Here is a 22207-nt window from a genome sequence, read left to right on the forward strand (position 1 = left end):
AGATACAGTTACTTCTCGTCCCATATTGATGTTGGTCATTATCTGAATGTTTTATGGGAAAAACAAATACAATTTTATCATCAGACTTATCAGCTACAGTATACAAAATCTCATCTGACAAAAAGTCAGTATAGAATTCAACCAAAGGTGCGTTTATTGCATACAGCTCGGTAGTGGTGTATGTTGACAGCCAGCACATAAGTCCATGCAGGAGCAATGCCTGTGACAGCGGTGCTCACTTGACTGCTAGATTACACATTCAGTAGTCCATAAATGCCTGTGATGACTGGTCTGTAGTTTCCTGTAGAGTCCAGGAGTGGAGGAGCCAGGTGCTATAATACAGCTAGCACTGGCCCCATGTGTTTGTGTGAGTGGACTGTTATGTGGATGGTCACATAGGCAGCATGGGGATCTCTCGCTGTGGAAGAGGGAGCTGGCTGATTCTGCTGCTGATTTACATCTTCAGTGATGTCACTTCAGGTATGGATAACTCACTTGATTGAAATGATATGTAAATAAACAATGATTGATCCAATTGTCTTTGTAAGGATATGATTAAAGTGTATGTTCACCCACATGTGTCTGGTGATGTTGGGATGTGGGTTTATCTATGCATAGAACATCAGTTATATACTCAGATATCCGTTCATGCTGAATGGGACAGTGGGGTCGTACAATGGTTAAAACATTCACTATTGACTATTCAGGCTAAAGCAATGTGTGCAGACCACTTTTGGTGTTCCCTGTCATGATAGGGCTTGAATATTATTAAAAGTGATGTAAAACCATACTGACTCATTCATGTTGAAGGATACTTTCATTGGGATATCCAAACTGAACAAGTGAAGTCTTTTTATTCTCTATAGGCCATTTACATACATTTTCACAATGTATACTTTAACAAAGTTTGAGTTTACAACTCACAGTTATTATGATGCAGTACATACATCATACAAAAATCATACAAAGACTATTCACCTCAATGAATGGGGAAGTATTCTAATTCTTTTAGTTGATAAGCATGGTATAAATATGTACATACTTTCCTTAGAAGTGTTTTGTTATTAGTAGTCAATAGGGATATAAATTTATGATAACTAAGTTCTTGAAAATATACAAATGGTAGATATTTGGCCCTAAGAGTATTATAAACATTACAAACATATAAAAAGTGATACTCATCTTTAACTGCTGAATTGCATAATAGACAGTTGCGTACCATTACATATATATTTTACCATCTACCTCCATTATACTCTAATCTTAGCAATCCACATCTAAATTTAGTCAATATTTCATTGTTTTTTGTCAACAATACATGATAAATATTTTTCAGAAGCTAAAGGACTTCTGAAATCTCTATATATACAATACTGGTAGATGTTATTTAATATACATGCTGATGACTGGAAAAACATATTGATTGCAACTGATTTGAATTCATTCATAAAAGAGACTCTATCAACCACCATATTGGGAATCTAAACATAACCAAAACCTTGTGAAAAATTAATATTTCATATGTATGTAGCATATATATTCTAATACCAGTTATCATAGTACATTTGCATTTTATAGACATTTAAAGAAAATCTGTCTTCATTCCTATGATTGATTTTTGACCAATCTTTCAAGGTTTTACACAAAGCATTTATAAAAAGAGTGTACCTTCCACACTTACCGTAGACAATAGAGGTTGGAGATTGTGGATTGACATTTAAGAATCTTTTACAGGCTATCAAAAGGACCTTTTCTGTTTGGTCAAATTATGTATAATGCATTCTCCATATTTCAGTCTCTTAAAGTAATTTTGGTTGAATCTGCACATCAAATATTTTGAAAAAAACACAACTCGAATCTATAATTCCAATTTTACTGAGATTAGTAATTACTTCCATTAAAGCCTGTTTACCTCTTAGTGCAAGATCATTAGCACAATTTCTCATTTTGTGAGAACAGAACAACTCATGCAGACTGTACTTTATAAAACATACTGAATGAAATCAATCAATGCTTTCATAACCTATGGTATTCACAAGTACAGAGGAAGAAATCAGATGTCTTGTTGACAAACACACTTTAATGACAAAAACATCCTGAAATAACTTCTCAGTAAATATGACCCCAATCAAAATGGGTTTCCTGTTTTTATAGACAGATAGGTTGGGTGATAGATTTCTTTGTCTGAAAACAAGATTCCTCGATTCTCAAATCCATAGTTCGCTTGTGTAACGAGAACTTGTGCACTCTAACCACTGCACCACCAAGGTGGTCTAAGATTAAGAAAGTCATCACTTTACGCTTTCCCTTGATATCAAGCTGACCTAACCTGATGTGACGCAAGCACAAGTGTCTTACATTGCACTAAACAATACCACCAATAACCAAGTTCATACATTTCTTTTACAGAAAAGGGAACCACCTATTTTCTTCATGACACTACACAAACAGATAATGTGCAAAAGCAATTCATATTTTACTATACAATCTCCATTGCTTCATGCTACTAAGATTCCCATAAAATTATATCATGATTTTATGACACTCATCTTGATAAACATGATTCTTAACTCACCCCTCATTCCCTGAGGTACCACTTTATGTAAATACCATTAAATACCACAGACTCCTAAAATATTCCTTTTTATCCATACTGAGGGTATATGTTTCAACTACTCATTTAAATTCTCTGACAAATTTATTTCCTTCAAGAAGCTCCAAGTTATGTCTGTGTCTGTGCCTAAAATATTACTTTCTATCCATACTTAGTGTATATGTTTCAACTACTCATTTGAATTCTCTGACAAATTTATTTGCTTCAAGAAGCTCCAAGTTATGTCTGTGACTGTCAAGACTAATTTGTTCACAAATAGTGATAAATATAATATCATATATATAACTAGAACATCACATAGCAATGATAGCGCATATATTATTATATATTAACAGTAGTTATAAGCACAGTCCAGAGATACCAAACTAAAAATAATCACTCCTGCTTTGTGTGTTACTTCTGAGGTTTACCATGGATTATAATTTTAAATGTTTAATAATTTCATCTATTGGAAATATAAGTTAAAGTACACATCAGGGGAATAGTTTAATCATCTCAGTAAATTTTACATGCATATATTTCCTCCAAATTTTATTAAAAGTTTTCAACTTAAGTATCTGTTTGTGTGTGATAACACTGTTTGTGTGTGATAACGTAGATTCTGAAAACACTAAGTGATCACCACAGCCCAGTGATACGAAACTAAAAATGCGATACTAAAAAATAGTCTCTCCTGCTTCATCTGTTACTTCTGACATTGCAGGTTTATATATTTCATTATGATGTTTATTGCTGTACAGGTTCACACAACAGAAAACTATGTGATCTGTAGCACTTGAATGTATTGCATGTATATGTCCTTTTTTGTTTTCAAATTTTACTAAATGTTTTCTATGTAAGTATCACTGTTTGTGCTTAAAAATGTAGGTTTTGCAAGTGACTTTTCTGCTTTCTAACCAAGAATTACAGACATGCACCTCGGGTACAGAGACCAGCTCCATGCAAATCATGCTGAATGTGTCTATCACATACATTACCACAGGGGGAGGGATGTGTTCATGTAGACTGACTGTGTCAAAGACAACACAGGTGGGGATGTTCCCTTCTACTGACTGGACATCACAGTGTGATACATACATGACCATACAGAAGTGGGGGACAAGTACACAGTGTACAAATGGTGTTGTACAAACTCCATCTGGACAGACTCACACCGTCAGCACTGGGGAGGAGGTATGGATCCTAATGGTGGCTACAAAACCTGGAGCCAAGGGACTGTCAGGACGCCTGCAGTTCAAGGTGAAGCAGCCATCAGGTGAGGGATAGTTCCAAATCTGAAAGGCTAAAACAGAATGAAACTGATGTTGTTTGACATCAGGCTGGAAATAATACTGGAAGAGCATACAAACGTGTAGATTCCAGTTAATAAGAGGTAAAATAACAAACTTGAAATACTAACAAACTGCAACATAAAAATTTCAGTTGACGGTTTAACAACTTTAACAAGATTCTCTTCACCCCTTCCAGGAGGGTGACAACTGGAAAAAATCTATCCACTGCTATGGTAACCTCCACACTCTCTGCCGAGAAGCTGTATCACTAACAATCATATGATGTTATAATATGACGCATGTTACTAAATGCCTGGACGTCAAAACGGCTTAATGAGCTCTTTGTTGGAACACTTTGTAGATTTATTTTACTGACTTTATCCAAACTATTTCATACACAGAACACAGAGTAGATTGCACTTAAATGAACATAATGAACTTAAACATGATTAACCATTTTTAAGCCTGTCAGAATAGGTTTCACTGACTTTAAAAAACCCATTTGAGGCAAACTCCCATTTGTTTATATGTCATATTGTCAGTAGCAATCTTTGAAATAAACTAAACTCATATTTCATACATTTATCCTGGTAGTAAGATAAATACATTGTATGCTTCTCCCTTGGGTAATACCGGCTTGGATGACATATCTACAAAAAGCTTACATCAAAAAATAAGCAACACTCAAACAATGCAGCGTAGTACTTCAACAGCGGGTCAGATCAGATCAGTGATATGTAACATTTTTCACACGCCTCAAATACACTATAACATTTTGGTTTAGATTATGAAACTCTCACTGTTACTTGCACACACATTTCACCTCATAAGAGTTTCAGGTGCATGTGAAAGATGTTTTTGAAGCAATAACTAGAAACACTCAAACAACGGCATTTTAATGGCGAATAGAAACTGACTGGCGATGTCATATTTTTCACACACCTCAAATACACCCTAATATTTTTTAAGTCATAAAACTATCACTATCACTTGCACATACCTTTCAAGTAAAGGTATGTTTCTCTTCTAAAAAATTAAACATATGTGTGAAAGAAGTTTATATCAACAGAATTTAGTCTATCTTCGCGATGAATCGAGAATGGAAGCCAGTCAGCTATAATATACTGACTTGAAACATTATTACAAATCTACTGTCCTAATATTGACACGAATAACAATTATTTGACTTAAACTGAAGTGACAAAATAGTTAACTTATCTTCTACATGTAGGTCTTCAGTGAACTTAATCAACTGTTGAAAATGAACTGGGCTCAGTAATAAATACTAAGCTGACTCCATATTGCCTACACTGGTTACGTAACAACCTACGATATCCGTTCAGGATCTTTTCGAGGAGTTTCTTCTCCCTCTGTATATAGTCTCCCTGATTCAATATATCATACAAAGTGGGGTAAAAACTTTTGTGAAATTCATGTACAATTAACAGTCAGAGCAGTTTTCAAACTTTCATTTTGAACTATTGTTTCCCTTCAGTTAAATACACTTTACCCGTTTGTAGTGCAAGCTGGCAATGCCCTGGAAATAGAAGTCTTTTGACTGGTCCCTTAGTAAACCTGTGAAGCTTCTGTTGTAGCCTTGAGCTCCTCACTTGCAAATCATTTTCCATGCCAGTGAGACCTCCAATTTCAAAACAGAATAGTCACTGGTCAGAACTACACTCATGGATTGTATTTGCACTGTGCCCTCTGGTGTGAGACCATGAACCACAGCTCTGTACTCAGTTTGACCCATGAAGGTTCTGGGCAGGATAGGCCTTCACCAGCCCATGCTTGCCATAAAAGGTGACTGCTTGTCGTAAGAGGCAACTGATGGGATTTGGTGGTCAGACTCACTGACTTGGTTGACACATGTCATTGGTTCCAGTTGCGCAGATTGATGCTCATATTGTTGATCACTTGACTGTCTGGACTGACTGTTGATCATTAGACATTTCCAGATGATCCCAATATTCGCAATAGGTCATGTTTGCTGTACTTTTGTTCGTCATATAAAATTACCACCAAAAGTGAAATCGTCATCCAAGTGGACTATGAGTGAGGATGCTTTGCACTAGTGACTCACATTTCAGGTCTAGCAAAGTGACAACCTAAGTACAATTTCAGACAAGGCATTAAATTCACTTGCTTCATCCCACCGTGTTCATGATAGTGTTTCAAACAATAACGAATAAATCCAAGTTTCAGAAAACAATTCAGTGAGGGACAGTTCCATTTGCAACTCCTCATATATTTAGGCACATACATACTTGAAACTTCAGAAAGTTAGGAATTTATATAAGGTCACTTTGAACTGGTATGTACATAACACAGATATTTTCTCAGGTTTATTATCTATGCTGTCAAGATCTCATGTTTACCAATACTGAAGAATTAAGAGAACATACTTTTAGTATATCAGCTAACTTGGAATTTGTCATTAAAACCCATGAGTGACTTGTTTGGCGAGATAGGGTAAGTAATGAGCACATTTATACATAAGGACATAATATACAAAATCTGATGCAAACAAAAGTTGTGTCCATATTCAAGTAAATCAAACCTAATAACTTTCTGAAGCAAGTTCCTGGTCATGATATGATGATATGATAAGTGTTCTTGTATAGCGCACAAATCAAACTGCAAGCCAATTTCTCTAGGCGCTAGATATTTTTCCCTCGATCACCGGATGTCAATCTCAACAGCACATCGTATTTCAATCTCAACTCCCTGGGGAGTATACAACTCATTGCTGCCACTAGGCGCACCGAGTTTATTGTGGCTCTCTCATCCTAACGAGATACCCAATTGACAGCTGGGTGGACTGGGACACATAGTCACAGCACTTTGTCCTAGTTTACTGCACGTTGCTGTACCTGCAACTAGGTGTATCCACGTGTTCATGTGGCCACCATCTGGTCATATACCAACGGATTCGTGGGGTCTTTTAAGTGCACAGGGTTGTGTACAGTACACTAGGGGTTGTGACAACACTGAAAGAGTCTGCACACAAAGTTGACTCCAAGGTTTTTACACCCGGTCACAGGTGGGCTCGATCCCGAAACCTCAACCTCGCTGGATCACTAGCCTGGCACCTTAGCCAGCTCACCCACCATGCCCCACCATGTCATCATCTTTCCTATTATGTAGAACAATATTCCAGCAGCTTGGACCACATTTCTTCACTTTTTAGGTACAATTGAGCATCCTCATTCACACAAATTTCAATTGGAGTCATATCACTCTGTCTTAAAGGCAGCTTTTTCAAGGTATAGTTGACAGACTGACGCACTGACATTTAAAACTTCTTCACTTCAGTAACTAAAACTGATGTCAAATACAACTGCCTATTTTGATTTCAATGTTTTCTTTGGTTAACAGGAGATTTGTTTGTGGATATGTGTCACTCATCAGTCAGGATAGGCTTATTCTTTCCTGAACACCTGGTATTCTCATTATCAATGATATATTCATAAATAGATACTCATGATAAAGTCAGAATCCTCAGAATCCTCAATACTTCATCTCCACAGACTGTATCTTTCAAATGATATTATTTGGTAATTTCCCTGGAAACAGTTTAATGGAATGACAGATGGAATATGATCAGTGAAATTGTCTAGTTTTGCGCTGATTTTGTATTGTTATAATATTTATTCTGCTCATCTCAGGACGTATTACTTCATTTCACTCATAATGTCCTTCATGTCCTCATAATGTAACATTATGAATAACCTAAATACCTTTTGGTTTCCCACGGCACTAGTCCAGCTTAACATTGAGTGCTTTAAGCCGAACACCAACAGTTCTACAACAACAACACCCACAACATCAACAACAACTACAACACCATCAGTTCCAACAACAGTAACAAGCATGGAGACAACATCAACAACACCAACAACAAGTACAGAAAAAATCACCACAAGAGCAACAGACAGCACACCTCAAGGCCAGACCACTTCTGGTACTGCCACAGGAGACATTTCATCTAGTTCATCTACAGGAGCTACTTCTGGGTCAGCTGCAGCATCAGCAGGAAGTACTCAAGCTACTGCTACTCAAGGTGCCATTACAGACAATACAAAGGATCCCTTCCCAGGTATGTATGCTTTCCACAGTTCCACACTGGCTGTCTCACCCAGTTCAGTGATGAATTAAAAAAAGAAATGTTACCTCAACTAATGCTATGATTCCAGCAGACCTAAAGCGCTTTTACACAATATTCTGTGATCTTACATGAACATTTTTCCAGATAGTCAAATACTAGCATCACCATGTTTCCAACAATGTGCTTTCACTGTAGCACAGGCTTGACCACACAAATACTTCTGTTTCAAGGTTAAACTAAAATGTTAAAACAGCAAATGTGTGCCTAACCTAACCTAACTCGCACTCACTGTCTAACGATAGGAGTGATGATAAGGTATGAAACCTAACAAACTCAGCGCTATAGAAAATGGAAAATGTTTCAACACATTTATGAAAAATGCCATTGTTTAGAAACAAACTGTAAAAGGATCACAGAAATGTCTGTCATTGTCACCACTTGTCAATATCTTCTTTGCATAAATGGTTTTGCTTGTCCTGTGAGAGAAGAGGTATGAATAACTAAAGCATGAATGTTTTCTTCTCAGTGGATGCAGTAGCTGGTGGTATTGGAGGAGGTCTGCTTCTCATCCTCATCATCGTCATATCTGTCATTTGCTACAGGTCAGATGAATCATATTGTTTACGGTAGCTTACACTTTATGACTCCCATCTTCATAGAACATGCTTGTCATATGCCTGTCGTAAGTGGCGACTAATAGTCTTGCTGACTTAGATGAACATGATATCTGTTCCAATTTGTGCAGATCAGTGCTATGCTGTTAATCACTGGACTGTCTGGTCCGGACTTGATTATTTACCGCTGCTATATAGTTGGGATATTGCTTAGTGCGGAGTAAAACTAAACTCACTCACTCATTCTTCATAGAAGTCTGAACATCCAACTAGTTATCCTTATATCTTTCTTTCAAATATGAGCATCTGAATATATTCTGCAGAACTCATATTCTGATATGGTATGGTCTGATATGGTCCCCCTCCCAATCCCATTACTACACTACATTTTTCCTTTATGTTGAAAATATGAATCTCTCTTAACTCATTAAGGCTGAGTGCGTCATGCGTGTATGTGCGTCAAACTAATTAGCTTCTCACAACGAGAGCCACGTGTTGGCGGTAATAAAAAGCACCTCGTATTCAGTGAGAGTTGCACATGGTCGTCGGCAGACCGCACCTCTCATTCAGCGAGAGACTCACATATCTGTTTTACATTTTAAATATGTACTGTACTTATTATTTAAATCAATTTAGCAGCATAATGATCAAAGATTAGCTTTTCTTACGAGAGAGGTTACTTTCTGTGTTAGTCAGAAGACGTATTAAAGTGTTTTGATAACAGCTGCTAGCAATGTCATAGGCTTATATAGGCAAATGAATACATGTCTGTGAGAAAGGGACTATGAGATGTTGTTACAGGAATTAAGTGTTTGTTACTCGTCATTGGGAGTGAATACTAAATACTATTTTTGCACATTGATTGAATTAACAGTGACAAGGTTACCTTCTTCTAAAGTAAATCATTCATACATTCATTGTAATAGTTTATATAATGAACCGTAGACATCAATAGCAATACTGTATTACACCCATGTTCGTGTAGATTTGAAATAAACCAAGTTACCAATTTAGACCTAAATCAATAGCAACGATTGATTTTTCATAATTCTAAAGTTGATAATAATGCATAATCGAATATGAAGTGATAACTCTTGCATTGAGTTATCACATATATATATATATATATATATATATATATATATATACATACACACACACACACACACACACACACACACACACACACACACATATATATATATATATACATACATACATATATATATATATATATTACACATACACCATACAAAGGTAACTGGAGCATTTGTTCAAGTTGTTGAAAGTTTCATGTTGATTTGAAATGTGATTTTTCAATGCAATTTCCATTTTAAGTATTGTGTAAGAAATGTTTGTATTTGATCTCTGCAATTATCTTATCCAGTGTAATGATCACATGTGTCACATCAATTGTGAATGAAACGAGGATAATACATCAGTTACGGAATTGATGTGTATAATCATTCAATCAGACAACACTAATGAGATATTTGAACACCTCTTTCAACCTCGAAATAACAACCTCTGGCAGATTGCTTGTCCAGGTAAAGTTTTGTCCCATGACAAGTGTAAAACAAACTATTGCGCTGTTATATCATTTGACAACCTATTTTATGGAGTCATTATCAATCTTCTGAACCTCGTTTGCATTCAAAACAAATATAAGCATGTCCATCTTCAAAAATATTTGGGGGGACTCAACTGCAAGTGCATACATTATAATAATCAGCATCATGTCACTTTTTGAATTCCATAATACATGTACTTGAATTATGATATTCATTCGTAACAATGTGCAAATTATATTGAAATGTTCAGCAAGCCATTATGTTTGATGTACAAGTAGTTTGCGTAAAATGTATATGTTAATAAATACTATCTTTACTCAATGGATGGATTGTGTTATCAGGGGTAATAATAATCGGACTGTAGCACTTTGAGCGCTTTAAGGAAAAATAAACTCGCCAAAGTGCTTGTTAGTCATGTGTGTACATTTCAGGCATCCTTATGATCACTTTTTCATGATATCTAGAGTTGATAAAGCCAAAATCCAACATATCGATTGGTCAACAATCTAGCCAATACTCAATCTGTATCCAAGCTGTCTAGCTGCCCGCTCCCTCGACCGTGATGGACAAAGGGACTGGGTTCCTGTCCATATTAGCAGAATTTCTTCACCTAAACAGTCAGGAGGCCGGATGCCCATCATATGCCATTATTTAAAAATATCCATAGTTTTCCTTGTCTGATCGTAACAAAATATCCAAGCGGTGTATTTTTTTTTTTTTATGCTTGGATGGTATAGTGACTGATCCAATTTGATCATATTTCTGTGTTTTTAACCTCGGTATTTAATCATGTTATGTGAAAATATGATGTCTACAGGCACGTAGCAAGCCATTTGTTTCAGTTCGAAAGATTGCAAAGCTTTATATTGAGATAGTTTTGAGTGTTGGTTCACCAGTCCACAGAAATTGCTCCGCATCAGTGCCCCTTTAAGCATGTGTGTAAATTCTTCTTTACTGCCATTGACATAGATGTTTTCAACAATTTAACCTCACACAATGATATGAGACGGACAATTTGTTTAAGTATGTCTTACATACAAAGAATACAAACGTGTTAAGAAAATACATACGTACACGCCATCAAATGTCTAAAAGAGAGACTACAATAAAATTACGTAAAACGTTACGTATATGACATGTATTCACTCCTGTTTTCTTTCAACAAATACCTTTACAATATCTTTACAACGCAATTAAACAATCAGGACTTGCTCGTATGACGAGACAGTTTCCTGTAATCTCCGAAACCTGCCAGCGATATCAGGTGTGAGCAGTGAAGTGGCTCTTGGGCTTAATGAGTTAAAGTATACTTACATACAAAATGTATCATTCATGAAATAAATTCAAAATCATCTAAATATTTGTTGTGTTCAGATGGTTCACATGTTCAGATGTACCAGCAAGTATATGATTTATCTAATATTTTCATTTTCTTTAACCTTTATAAGCGAAAATTGCGTGTTTTTACAGGAGAAAACGGGATAATGATCCAAGGATTCTAGAAGACATCCCAAGTACCAACAAACAACACAGTGGTTATCTGAACCATTCCTATGAAAATGAGGAACGTGTAACAGAAGAAAATGTTCTCTACCAGCCTTGTGGTGCATATGACAAGCAGCTTGAAGAACAGGCACTTGGAAAGGAAGAAGACAACATCCCGAAACAAGAATCATACCCAGTCTCAGGAGCTCCTCCAGGTGAAGCTAGTAACAGGATGAAACATCCAGAGGCAGATGCTGATCCAGGCCCTGCCCCAGTGTCCAGTGATGTCACTGATATGTATGCAGCTGTGGATGATGTTCAAGCCAGAAACCCTGTGCAAGTGGACAATGACATGTATGCTACTGCTGATAGCATTGCCCAAGAACAACCATCAGGACTAAATAGCACTGATGGCCTGTATGCTGTGGTGAATAATCCTGATGAACCATCTTTAGCAGCAGAGGAACTAGAATCTCAAGATGCTATAGTTAGTTCACCAGGAGATATCTATGCTGTTGTGAACAAGTCAAAGACTGGAGAACAACCTACAGAAATAGATGAACCTGCTTCACCAGATGGTATTGTAAGTCCGTCTGGAGACATCTATGCTGTTGTAAATAAGTCAAAGTCAGCTGAGGATTCTGCAACTGATGATGTGTACACTGTTGTAGACAAATCCAGAAAATATGGATCCATGGATCAAGATGGCTCTGGTCAGGAAGGCAATGTATCAGCTGATGACCAGGAAGCAGCTCTCAGCATGATGAACTCTGCAGTAGAAGAAGGGCTGGATGATACTGCACCACCAGCATCTCCAACAATCCAGTCTACTGACCTCTAGGGACAGATATGTATTCCTAATATGTGTGTTTTTATGCTCAGAGATGACACTTACTGTTTCCAGGAATTTTGTGAGAACATTTGATAACTGTTTTATGAAATAATTCAAATTGGTTGTGCTTGAAATGAAGGTATTATATTTTGGTTTACAAAGGGCACTGTCAGCAGTGTTGAAATATACATGAAGCTTCGTTCATCTAAACGTGTAATACCGTGAGTGTTGTATGCCATGATGCAACTTGCTGTGAAGAGTTGTGTCCCTCTGCTGACTGTATTTTCTGGTTGTGGGTCCAAAATTATTTGTAACTTCTTTATTAATAGGCTATATGCGGTGTGCAGTATATCCACTACATTTACAAGTCATAAATATCCACATCATCCTGAACTTCACATGATCCGGGTACACATGATATATAGGTTGAGCTCCAGCCACAAAGTAATTGCCCTAGATATAGATAATAGTTAATGGTGTGAACACCAGGAACATTATAGATGCAGCCTGTCACATTCAGATGACGATGATCTACAACAGGAACAAGGACATAGGGATAAATCATGGTTGTATGGGTTGAATAACACTCTGTTTCTAAAATTATATAATTTTGACAGACTCAAATTACTCTTCTTAAATTTTAATAGAGGGTTTGGTTTAAAGGGCTGAGAAAATTCTAGACTTGCTTCGTTTAGGACTTTCACATATCTGATGTGGCTTAGTAGGAAAATGATATGGTTCACAGACAATAAGACAGACTTTTGTACACGGTACAGTATGTCGATCGTCACAGGGACTGGATATACATAATGGAGATTCAAAATTGGCTTGTTTATATATAATGAACAATGTCAAACAACTGAACCTGAAATTAACCATTACATTAAACTATTTCCTTTGTATGATGCACATTTGAGAATACAGACACAGCACATGTAAATACGGAAACAAATATTGTCAAAGGGGTAGACACATGTTGTGGAGATAATAAGTTGACTGGGTATGGTATCCCAAAGAAATCATGCAGAAATGCAACATTAAAGCACCATATTTTCTTGTCTATAATGCACATTTGAGCATACTGCATTCAGTGAAATGTGGGAGTTGAATAAACAATGTTCCATTCATCAATGTGATCTTATGTCAAGGATAAGGTTTCTGATCAAATAGGGATTTTTGGGATTTCTGATCCGCCTTTGTGATCATCTTCGTTAGCACATCCATTTGTGATGAATGTGACCCAAACAGTGAAAGTGATGAATATTATCCAAACACTGTCAATGTGCAATTTATGATGGAGTGAAAATTAGCTGACATTTTCCATGCTTAACTGAAATCTTTACATTCCAGATTCATCGAGTCGGGCACAAAAGATATGCACGACATATCTTTGATGAATGAAATGGTCATGCTCGATGACATTCATTTAACTACATCATGCCTAGCTTTGTGAGTCAGGAGTCAGGTCATTAGAGTACTTGATTTTAAGTTGTGCTGCTCATATGCTATGTTAAAGCATGGTATATCTAAAATGAAATAACCTTCCATGCTTGATTTATTCATTTAGCATTTTCATGCCTGTCTTTGTGGGTCGGGATTCAAATCAGGAGGGCACTTGATTTCAGATTTAATCTTGTCCAGTCAGCTAACATGCTTGCAATATCTTAAATGAGTCAAGTGGTCAAGCTCAACGGTGGTCACTGACCACCATCATGCCCAACATAGTGGGACAGAGCTCACATACATCTGTTTGTCCATTCTAGATTCCATTCAAACTGTAAAATAAATCAAAGCAATTATTCGGTGTGTCGGAGACACCTTAGGTTAGGATTTATCAAGGAACATCTTCTTTTAATCATAACCATACTGTTTATTTAATTCTGCGGCGTACGATGTGAAGCACCCTGCCATATGCCATCAGTCTGCAGTGCCCTTTTGAGTTCCATATTGGGTGCCCTTTGAGGCGCCAAACTACAATGTAGCAGTATGTAACGGTATACTCTTTTGAATAGTATATCTATTGATATATGATCTATGAAAAGATGTGACTTTTCATCACTTCTGACTATTTCTGGTGTCCCATACCATGATATTACTTTAATATTGTTGTAACATGAACTTGTACATTACTGCTAGGCCTAGATTTTCAGAGCCCTTTTAGCGCTAAGATAGTCATAAGTGTCACCTATTAAAATTAACTTACAACTACCTTAGCACTAAGAGAGCTTCGAAAATCTAGGCTCTGATTCTGAGGATGAGCAACAGAGCTTGACATCACACTATTTATTTTAATCAATATCAACAGAGTCCTGACCTGCTATAGGCTGACAGTGAAGCAGAATATTAAATACTTTTTTCATATTAATGACGTCATGGTTAAATCAGAAATGATACTAGTTAACTGAATGCATAAGTAAACGGTTCCCAAGTTTTGATTTTCAAATATATATCCTGACTTACATGGTCTATGTGGTATAGTATAAGCTACTTGAATGAAGAACTGACGATTGCACATTATCATGATCTAAGACAAAAAGATATTGTGTACTAATATTCAGTTTCTATTTCAAGCTGTAACAGCACATATCAAGAGGGATGGAATATTCAGAAGAATGTGAAAGTCAGTGGTGATTGAACATGACTTTATTTGTCACTGGGTAAAAGTTATTAAAGGGACAAATATTTTATACTTCCATCAAGCAACCGTGCTTTAAAGAGTTATCTCCCTTCCTGTGAAATGGAATCTCATTCATATATCTGATGTTCAGTCAACCCTTTGACATCAGTTTAATGTTTTGATTGCATGGGTATCAGTTTTCTCTTTGTTTTCTCTGATTCACTTGATGTATAAAATAAACACATTGAATAATTGCTTCTTGTACTATAAGGAATATTCTTGTTTGGGTAAATAAGATAGTATCAATGTAAACATTACCACGGTTAGCATAATGTACTCTGAGGTGCAATGTTTAGATTTGATACAATAGACTATTTTTTTATAATCTTTATGTACATAAAATATTTGATAATGATTGGCTTTGATGTCTCAAAAACATGCAGCCAAAAGTGCTTGTATAATTTACATCCTGAATAATCATCTCGGTACTTCATACATGTAATAAGGTTTTGATAATAAAGTGTGCTTGAACAAGAATGTGTTGTTTGTTCCCTTATCAACTATACATTGTTTCACAACTGCAAGGATGAATACTTGGATTTACTGTAGTTTTCACCATAATACAAACTACAAAAAATGCATAACCATTCAAATCTTCTGAATTACATGTTTAATTTATATCATCTTAGTTTGAATAATGTGAACACTTAACAGTTTTCGCATAATTTGTTGCATACATCAGAAAATAGATTTCTATAAATGAACACAAATTTTAACTTAGTTTTACTCAGTTAATGCCAAAAAACACCAACAACATCCAACTTGTTATTAGGCGTGACAGTTTACCATTGCTTACCCTGTTTGAAAAAATACACTAACATACTTTGTAAAACAGTTTTGCGTAATCTTTTAGCTACAAACTAAGCAAAAATGTCATGGTTATGTTACAGTCTTATTTCAAGTTTTCAAACAATATTTCATTAATGTATAAATTGTTATTATCATGATTGATTGAAATGTATGCTGATGTTACACACTTTAATACACTCAACAGTAATTCTTGTATATCATATGACAATAAAGCTTAGGGGTTAAAATTCTCATGCAGATCACATGACCTTCACAAATGATAAACTACAGCAAAAGGGCTTGGAAAGATCTCAGTAATCCCTTGCATGACAGTCAAGATCAAAATCAGTTTCTAACAGTTCTGTATTAGAAATATTAGAAAATGTGTTGCTACTACTTCTCTAGATTTATTTGTTAATGGTCACATGCAACGTAAAACACAACTTTGCAGATTCTGATACCTTTCAGTATGCACATACTGAAACGAATCATCACAAATGCCAATTCAACCTATAAAGTTGAAAAAAAAACAGATAGAAAAAAAGCCTGCAAAATCAGAGTTCAAACGATTCACTAAACTTCCCCCAGTGCTGGGGGACAAACTGGTTTCAACAGCTGTGCTGGGCTGCACCCATAACGCATGCGCAGTGAATAGGTTCGCGGAGTTGAAACAGTATGCATGGCCAGAGTATGAGGTCGCAAGCAGTTTATTCTACTCATTACATAAAATAAACTTGTTGATTGTGGTAAGCAGCCTCTGTCACAAAAAAGAAAAGGTCATTGTCTGGTTTATTGACACCTATATGTCTGCCTGCGTGTCTGCTAAAGACAATATGCAATACACAGCTTCAATCATTGACCACATGCAATTTGAACGTAACATGTATAAGGCTATACGCCATAAACAAAATAAATTGATTTATGACTCGTGCACACGTCCTGTCTCTCCCATATTATGTGATTAGGCAGGTGTGATACTTGTACACATGACATGTATTTATGTCTGTGGATTGCAAACTACATCCATTTTTTTCGCATGACTGGATCTGATGGAAACTGGTGCAAACTCTTGTCAGTTTCAAGTCCTGCTTTGTACTTTGACAAATGACAGTTTCCAGCCACACAGTAGTTCACTATCTCTACTGAGATAATTTTTGATTGGATCGAACGCAAATTCAGAGAACACATATTTACAAAACCCAACATCTCTATATACATTCTTTATGTATAACAACTTCTTCTAGTGTATATGATTTTGTTTGGAAACGGTATATGAACCCATACTGAAATGCTGCATCAAGTACAATAAATAAGTTTTTATCCATAAAGAATCTTACTTTCTTGTGACTCGCCATACTTCTAAAATGCCCATCAAACAGATCATCTTTCTCAGCGTATCAGCAAATGAACCAACCAACTGGAAGCCATCGTTACACTTGAGTGCACTGCCACCCGCTATGACTGCGTTTGGTCTGCCGCAGGCTTCGTTTCGAGGGAAGTAAGCCCAAGTACAAAATATTGCACTTTTGAATCGCGATTGTACCCTTACAACTGTGTTTATTTGGGTTTTTTTAAGCAGCAATCTATATTATATGTCGTAAATAAGTGATAATTATGTGTTAAATTATGTTTGATTTTTTGGTTGCACGTGACCTTTAAGGTTCAGTTTATGAAGACACAGTGCAGAGAGATTAATCACTGTGGTCAGTCATGCATCAACTCATCTGTATCAGCAATGTACCATAACAGAATAGGGCTCAAATATCAACCTTGGCTGACAGACTGCTGTATATACCTACCCCTGGTGAATTCTACCTGCAGGGACGAAGTTCCTACATCAATAAAACTGTGTGTCTGTTTGGAGGTGACAGTGACAGTGAGGTGATTTGTGTCCATTTGAACTGGATACATTGTCAGGAGCAGGATATACTCATCATTTCACTTACTACTGTTTCATCTTGACTGATACGCACATCCACATTCAGCATGACGCTCATGTTCATGGAATGCCCTGAAATATTTTCCCCTAAAATGATGCTGCAGTCCCTCTTTATATCATCTGCATTTTACTAGATGATAGCTGTATGATACACCTATGAATTGTATATTAATGCAGAGACTACTTTCACTGTGGGATTACCTTTAGCCTGTACCAAGTTTTTTGGATGAGCATATTCGAAATGCCCAGCCAATAAAGAGGTTTAGTCCCTTTCAGACTGATTGTTTCATGTGGCCACAAGGGGACTTGTTATAAGTAACATTATAAGTAACTAATGTATTCACTTTTCATGCCTCATCTGATTCCCCGCAAGGGTACACTGTATCAAGCCAGCTGTAATATCACTGGTATATAGCTAAAAATTTAGCTCATCACATGGTTAAAATGGTTGCTCACACTTTATATCTCACAGAACAATGACAACCTGGAGCAATGACTGGGTGTAAAAATCTTGTAGTCAAGTTTGTGTGCAAACGCCTGTTGTGTTATTGCAACCTCAAGTGTACAGTACACAACCCATGCACTTAAAAACCCCACAAATCCGTTGGTAAATGGCTCGATGTTCAAGGACATATGAATGCATGCTAACACCTAGTTGCGGGTAGAGCAACATGCAATAAACTTGGACAAAAAACTGTGTCTATATGTCTAGCAGTGAATGGGTTCCTCACAAGGATGGGAAAGCTGCAATAAGTTGGCGTGTCTAGTAGCTACAAGAGTTGTATGAGTCCCAGGGAGTTGAGACTGGTAATACAATGTTCTGTTGAATCATATTATCATATTACCTGATTCTGACGCTATCTCTACATTTCGCCTAGGAGTTGGATAAAGCTTGGTCTCTGAATATATGTAATTTTGATAGTAGCAAACTAGCTCATATAAACTGGAAAGGAGACCCAGGGAGACCAGAGATTCAGAACATGAGGAAATCTAGACTTGCCTCATTTAAGGCTTTAGCACTGCACATAAGGCTTGGCAAAAGGGACAAAATTTGGTTCAGGGACAGTGAGACAGACAACCTAAGAGTTATATGGGTTGTCCAGACAGTAGGGCTGCAATGATGCATCAATTTATCAGTGGATTGCAAGTGTTGTCTCTGATAGCAAGTAATCGATGATGGGAATAAAAACTATTTATGCATTGATTATGTGTGTGAATGTTGAATATTTGACTCCTGTTGACACATGTGCAACACAAAATACAAGATGTTTGGATGCAGCCTTATTGAGTTCATGTCTTAACTGTTTACTTGAACTGAGTTTCAAGTTTCTAGTTGGTTATTAAAAGGGAATGAAGCTACTTCAACTTATTTTTATTTTATATAAATTTTACATTCATTTGGGAAATGACTTCCAGGGGAGAAAAAATCTATAGTAATAGTATTGCAACAGTAAATGGTAATAGACTATCATTATCACAGTGTTATGTTTCAATAGACTATCACAATGTAAATAGTTATTTCCTCATGGATATAGTCATGGATAAATTCTGGAATCTGTCTGACCCCCATCCATGAAATAACTGCTATAGTATTTATTTTTCATGTATGACCCTTCCCACTCCATCAGAACTACATCGTCTGCAGATCCTTGTTGCCAAACACTAGTGGAAATGATGTCATGAGCTATATTTATCTCCTGGAAAATGAATTTTATTGTTTACCGCGATATGATGGAGTTCTCTCCTTTGGTAAATATTAACTGGCTTCATTCATCTGATGGCTTTCGCTGAAACACCATCAAAATTAAAGCAATAATTTCTTTTACAGATGTGTTGATTAATTAAATGTCATGTTAATCAGATTTCACTATAGGCCTCATAAGTTCAGTATTTCATTTCCAATTATTGATATGTCAATTACCACGAAACAACCAGGTCGCAGGCTATATGTACATAATTAAATCTAAAACAAAGTCCTGTTGTTGATATTACATGGTCCATGCTCCTTATATTGATTATGAGGAACTGGAATCAAGCTCTTCCCTGTTCCTGACCAACCAGTCCACTAAACCACCCTTGTGGAAACATAATGATACTGAGAACCTGCTCTAATGCAGAATCCTTAAAAGAACACAAAAAGCCTTTTCCTCAGATTACTGATGGTTTAATGGTAGATATCATTATGCAGTTTAGTTCTATTTGGAGCAGTGACTGCATGAAACACAAAATGGTAATCTGAAATAACATTTGTCAGAATTGCTAAAGAATACCTGTAATTGATCATATTATAATACATATCCCCTGCACATTCATAAGCAATCAATCTCCAAGAAATGTATATCACATTACTCATGTTAGTGCCATCTGTGTAGACACTAATCAGTTTAATGCATTTGACATGTGGATATAAGCCTGCAGCTTCCCACAAAGAAATTTCATTTTTCAAAAACTTTCACAATATAGTAATATGAACCATTAAGCAGAACACAGGTTCTCAGTTTAGCTGATGGAAATTCTTGGTCGTGAATTAACACTGGTATTGATATATTGATTCTGACACCAATCACCAACATGAATCAGATTAACAGTAGATTACAGGATCAGCTGCTATGAGATCCTCATTGTTGTGGATCAAACTCACACAATGAGAAACAGTGCTACCATACATAATACACTGTGTTGTGTATGGGAATAGCCCTATTCCTGGAGTAATTGATCAAACATTTTGTATCCTGGTGAGTGAGTCATTAGGAATTTTCAACACTATTTCAGTTTTATTGTTGCATGTCAACTTAATGTAGCTGTAAAGTCCAAAATGCCATGAGGGTCAGAGATGTTTACGTGATTGAAGTAACTCATGGATGTGGTTATGACGGAAGTTTGCTCTAAGATTCAAATGCAATCAGATGGGTGAAACTGAGTCATTGATTGTTGATATTAAGGGTTGTTAACAAATAGATCAATAAGTACAATAAATGACAAATGACAAACACTGAGGGATGCTACAACCAACTTAAGTACCAGGATGCCAAACTGCATGAATTTAGTATCGAAATGAACTGTTGGAATTATAAGATTCTCCAATTGGAACAACTGATATTGCAACACATAACATTATTTACAAACCTTATACTGCAGGATTAGTCACAAGTTATCACAAGTCAGTCTGACCTGTTCCAATGAACAGAACCTCTTCTATCAGCTTCTCTGTCAGTGGGTCATGGTTTTGAATCTAAGACTTTCCACAATAATGATTCACTGTCTTGCTGAAACATTTGCTGAATCATAGGATCCAGCATCATGCCTTTCAGCTGAGTGATAAATGCCTATACACCCCGCAGTTCTCTTCCCTAAGTGGCTGGGTAGCCCACTGTTAAAAGCATTCGCTCATCATGACGAAGACCCGAGTTCGATTCCCCAAGCATGCTGTTGCTGGAATATTGCCATAAGCCGCACATAACCAAACACACTCACTTACATTCTTCTCAAAATCAAATTCTGTTTCTTTCCAAATAACAATGCTTTATGAATTTATTTTCCTGAATCATTATGAACCAGAACCCAGGGTTTCATCAAAGTGATAAATACTGTAAACTGTCTTATTTCCGCGCCTTTAAATTTTCGCGAGTGATGGTCACTAAACCTTTTCGCACCTTTTTTTCGCAAGGTGATCTTGTTACAGGGGCATTTCTAAATGTTTTACATGACACATAGGTACGTGGCCATTGAGCTGTTATAAAATAAACAGATTTGCAAAGTGATCTGACAACAAATTAAAGTAATTGATTTCAGAATTAATCCTTTTTAATTAGGTCTTAGAGCAATGAAAATAGAACATGATTGAGTCGTGTTAATCCAGCTTAGCCCAGCGGTGACACGTGATTGAGCAATGACATCTGTATTGTTTTTGTGTTGCTGACTTACCTGAATAGAGTGTATGATATATCTATATTATCGCATGTTTTTATTCTCACGTGACATCTGATGCGAAGTTTGCAAATTAAACGGTGCGAATTAAACGGTCGCAAAAATTTGGCAAAAATTTGGCTGTTTACAGTACTTTCTCTTTCTGCAGCTTTTGTCCCTATTCAACTGACACAACTGAAATACTATTCATTACAAATTTAATTTTAATTCACTCCATTCTTTATATAACTAATGTAATTTGTCAGTCAATACATCGGTACCATAGCCCTAAAATGCTCCATACCTAACACAAAAATCTCAAGTCAGAAATCCATCAGGATGTGAAAATAATGGTTGGCTGATTTCAGCTGATACAGAGCATTAAGGTGCTAGAAGGTGGA

General features: G+C 36.4%; 1 protein-coding gene across 1 annotated transcript; it reads left to right on the plus strand.

Annotated features, from left to right (window-relative positions):
- The first annotated feature begins 172 nt into the window (after positions 1-172).
- LOC137287602 (uncharacterized) lies at positions 173-12896 on the plus strand. Its single transcript, XM_067819976.1, has 5 exons — positions 173-480; positions 3516-3869; positions 7649-7984; positions 8520-8595; positions 11649-12896. Exons 1-5 carry the CDS (start codon positions 405-407, stop codon positions 12502-12504), a joined length of 1698 nt encoding a protein of 565 aa, XP_067676077.1. The 5' UTR covers positions 173-404; the 3' UTR covers positions 12505-12896.
- Positions 12897-22207: the final 9311 nt, after the last annotated feature.

Source organism: Haliotis asinina, chromosome 6 (genome assembly GCF_037392515.1).
Source record: "Haliotis asinina isolate JCU_RB_2024 chromosome 6, JCU_Hal_asi_v2, whole genome shotgun sequence".
NCBI lineage: Eukaryota > Metazoa > Mollusca > Gastropoda > Lepetellida > Haliotidae > Haliotis > Haliotis asinina.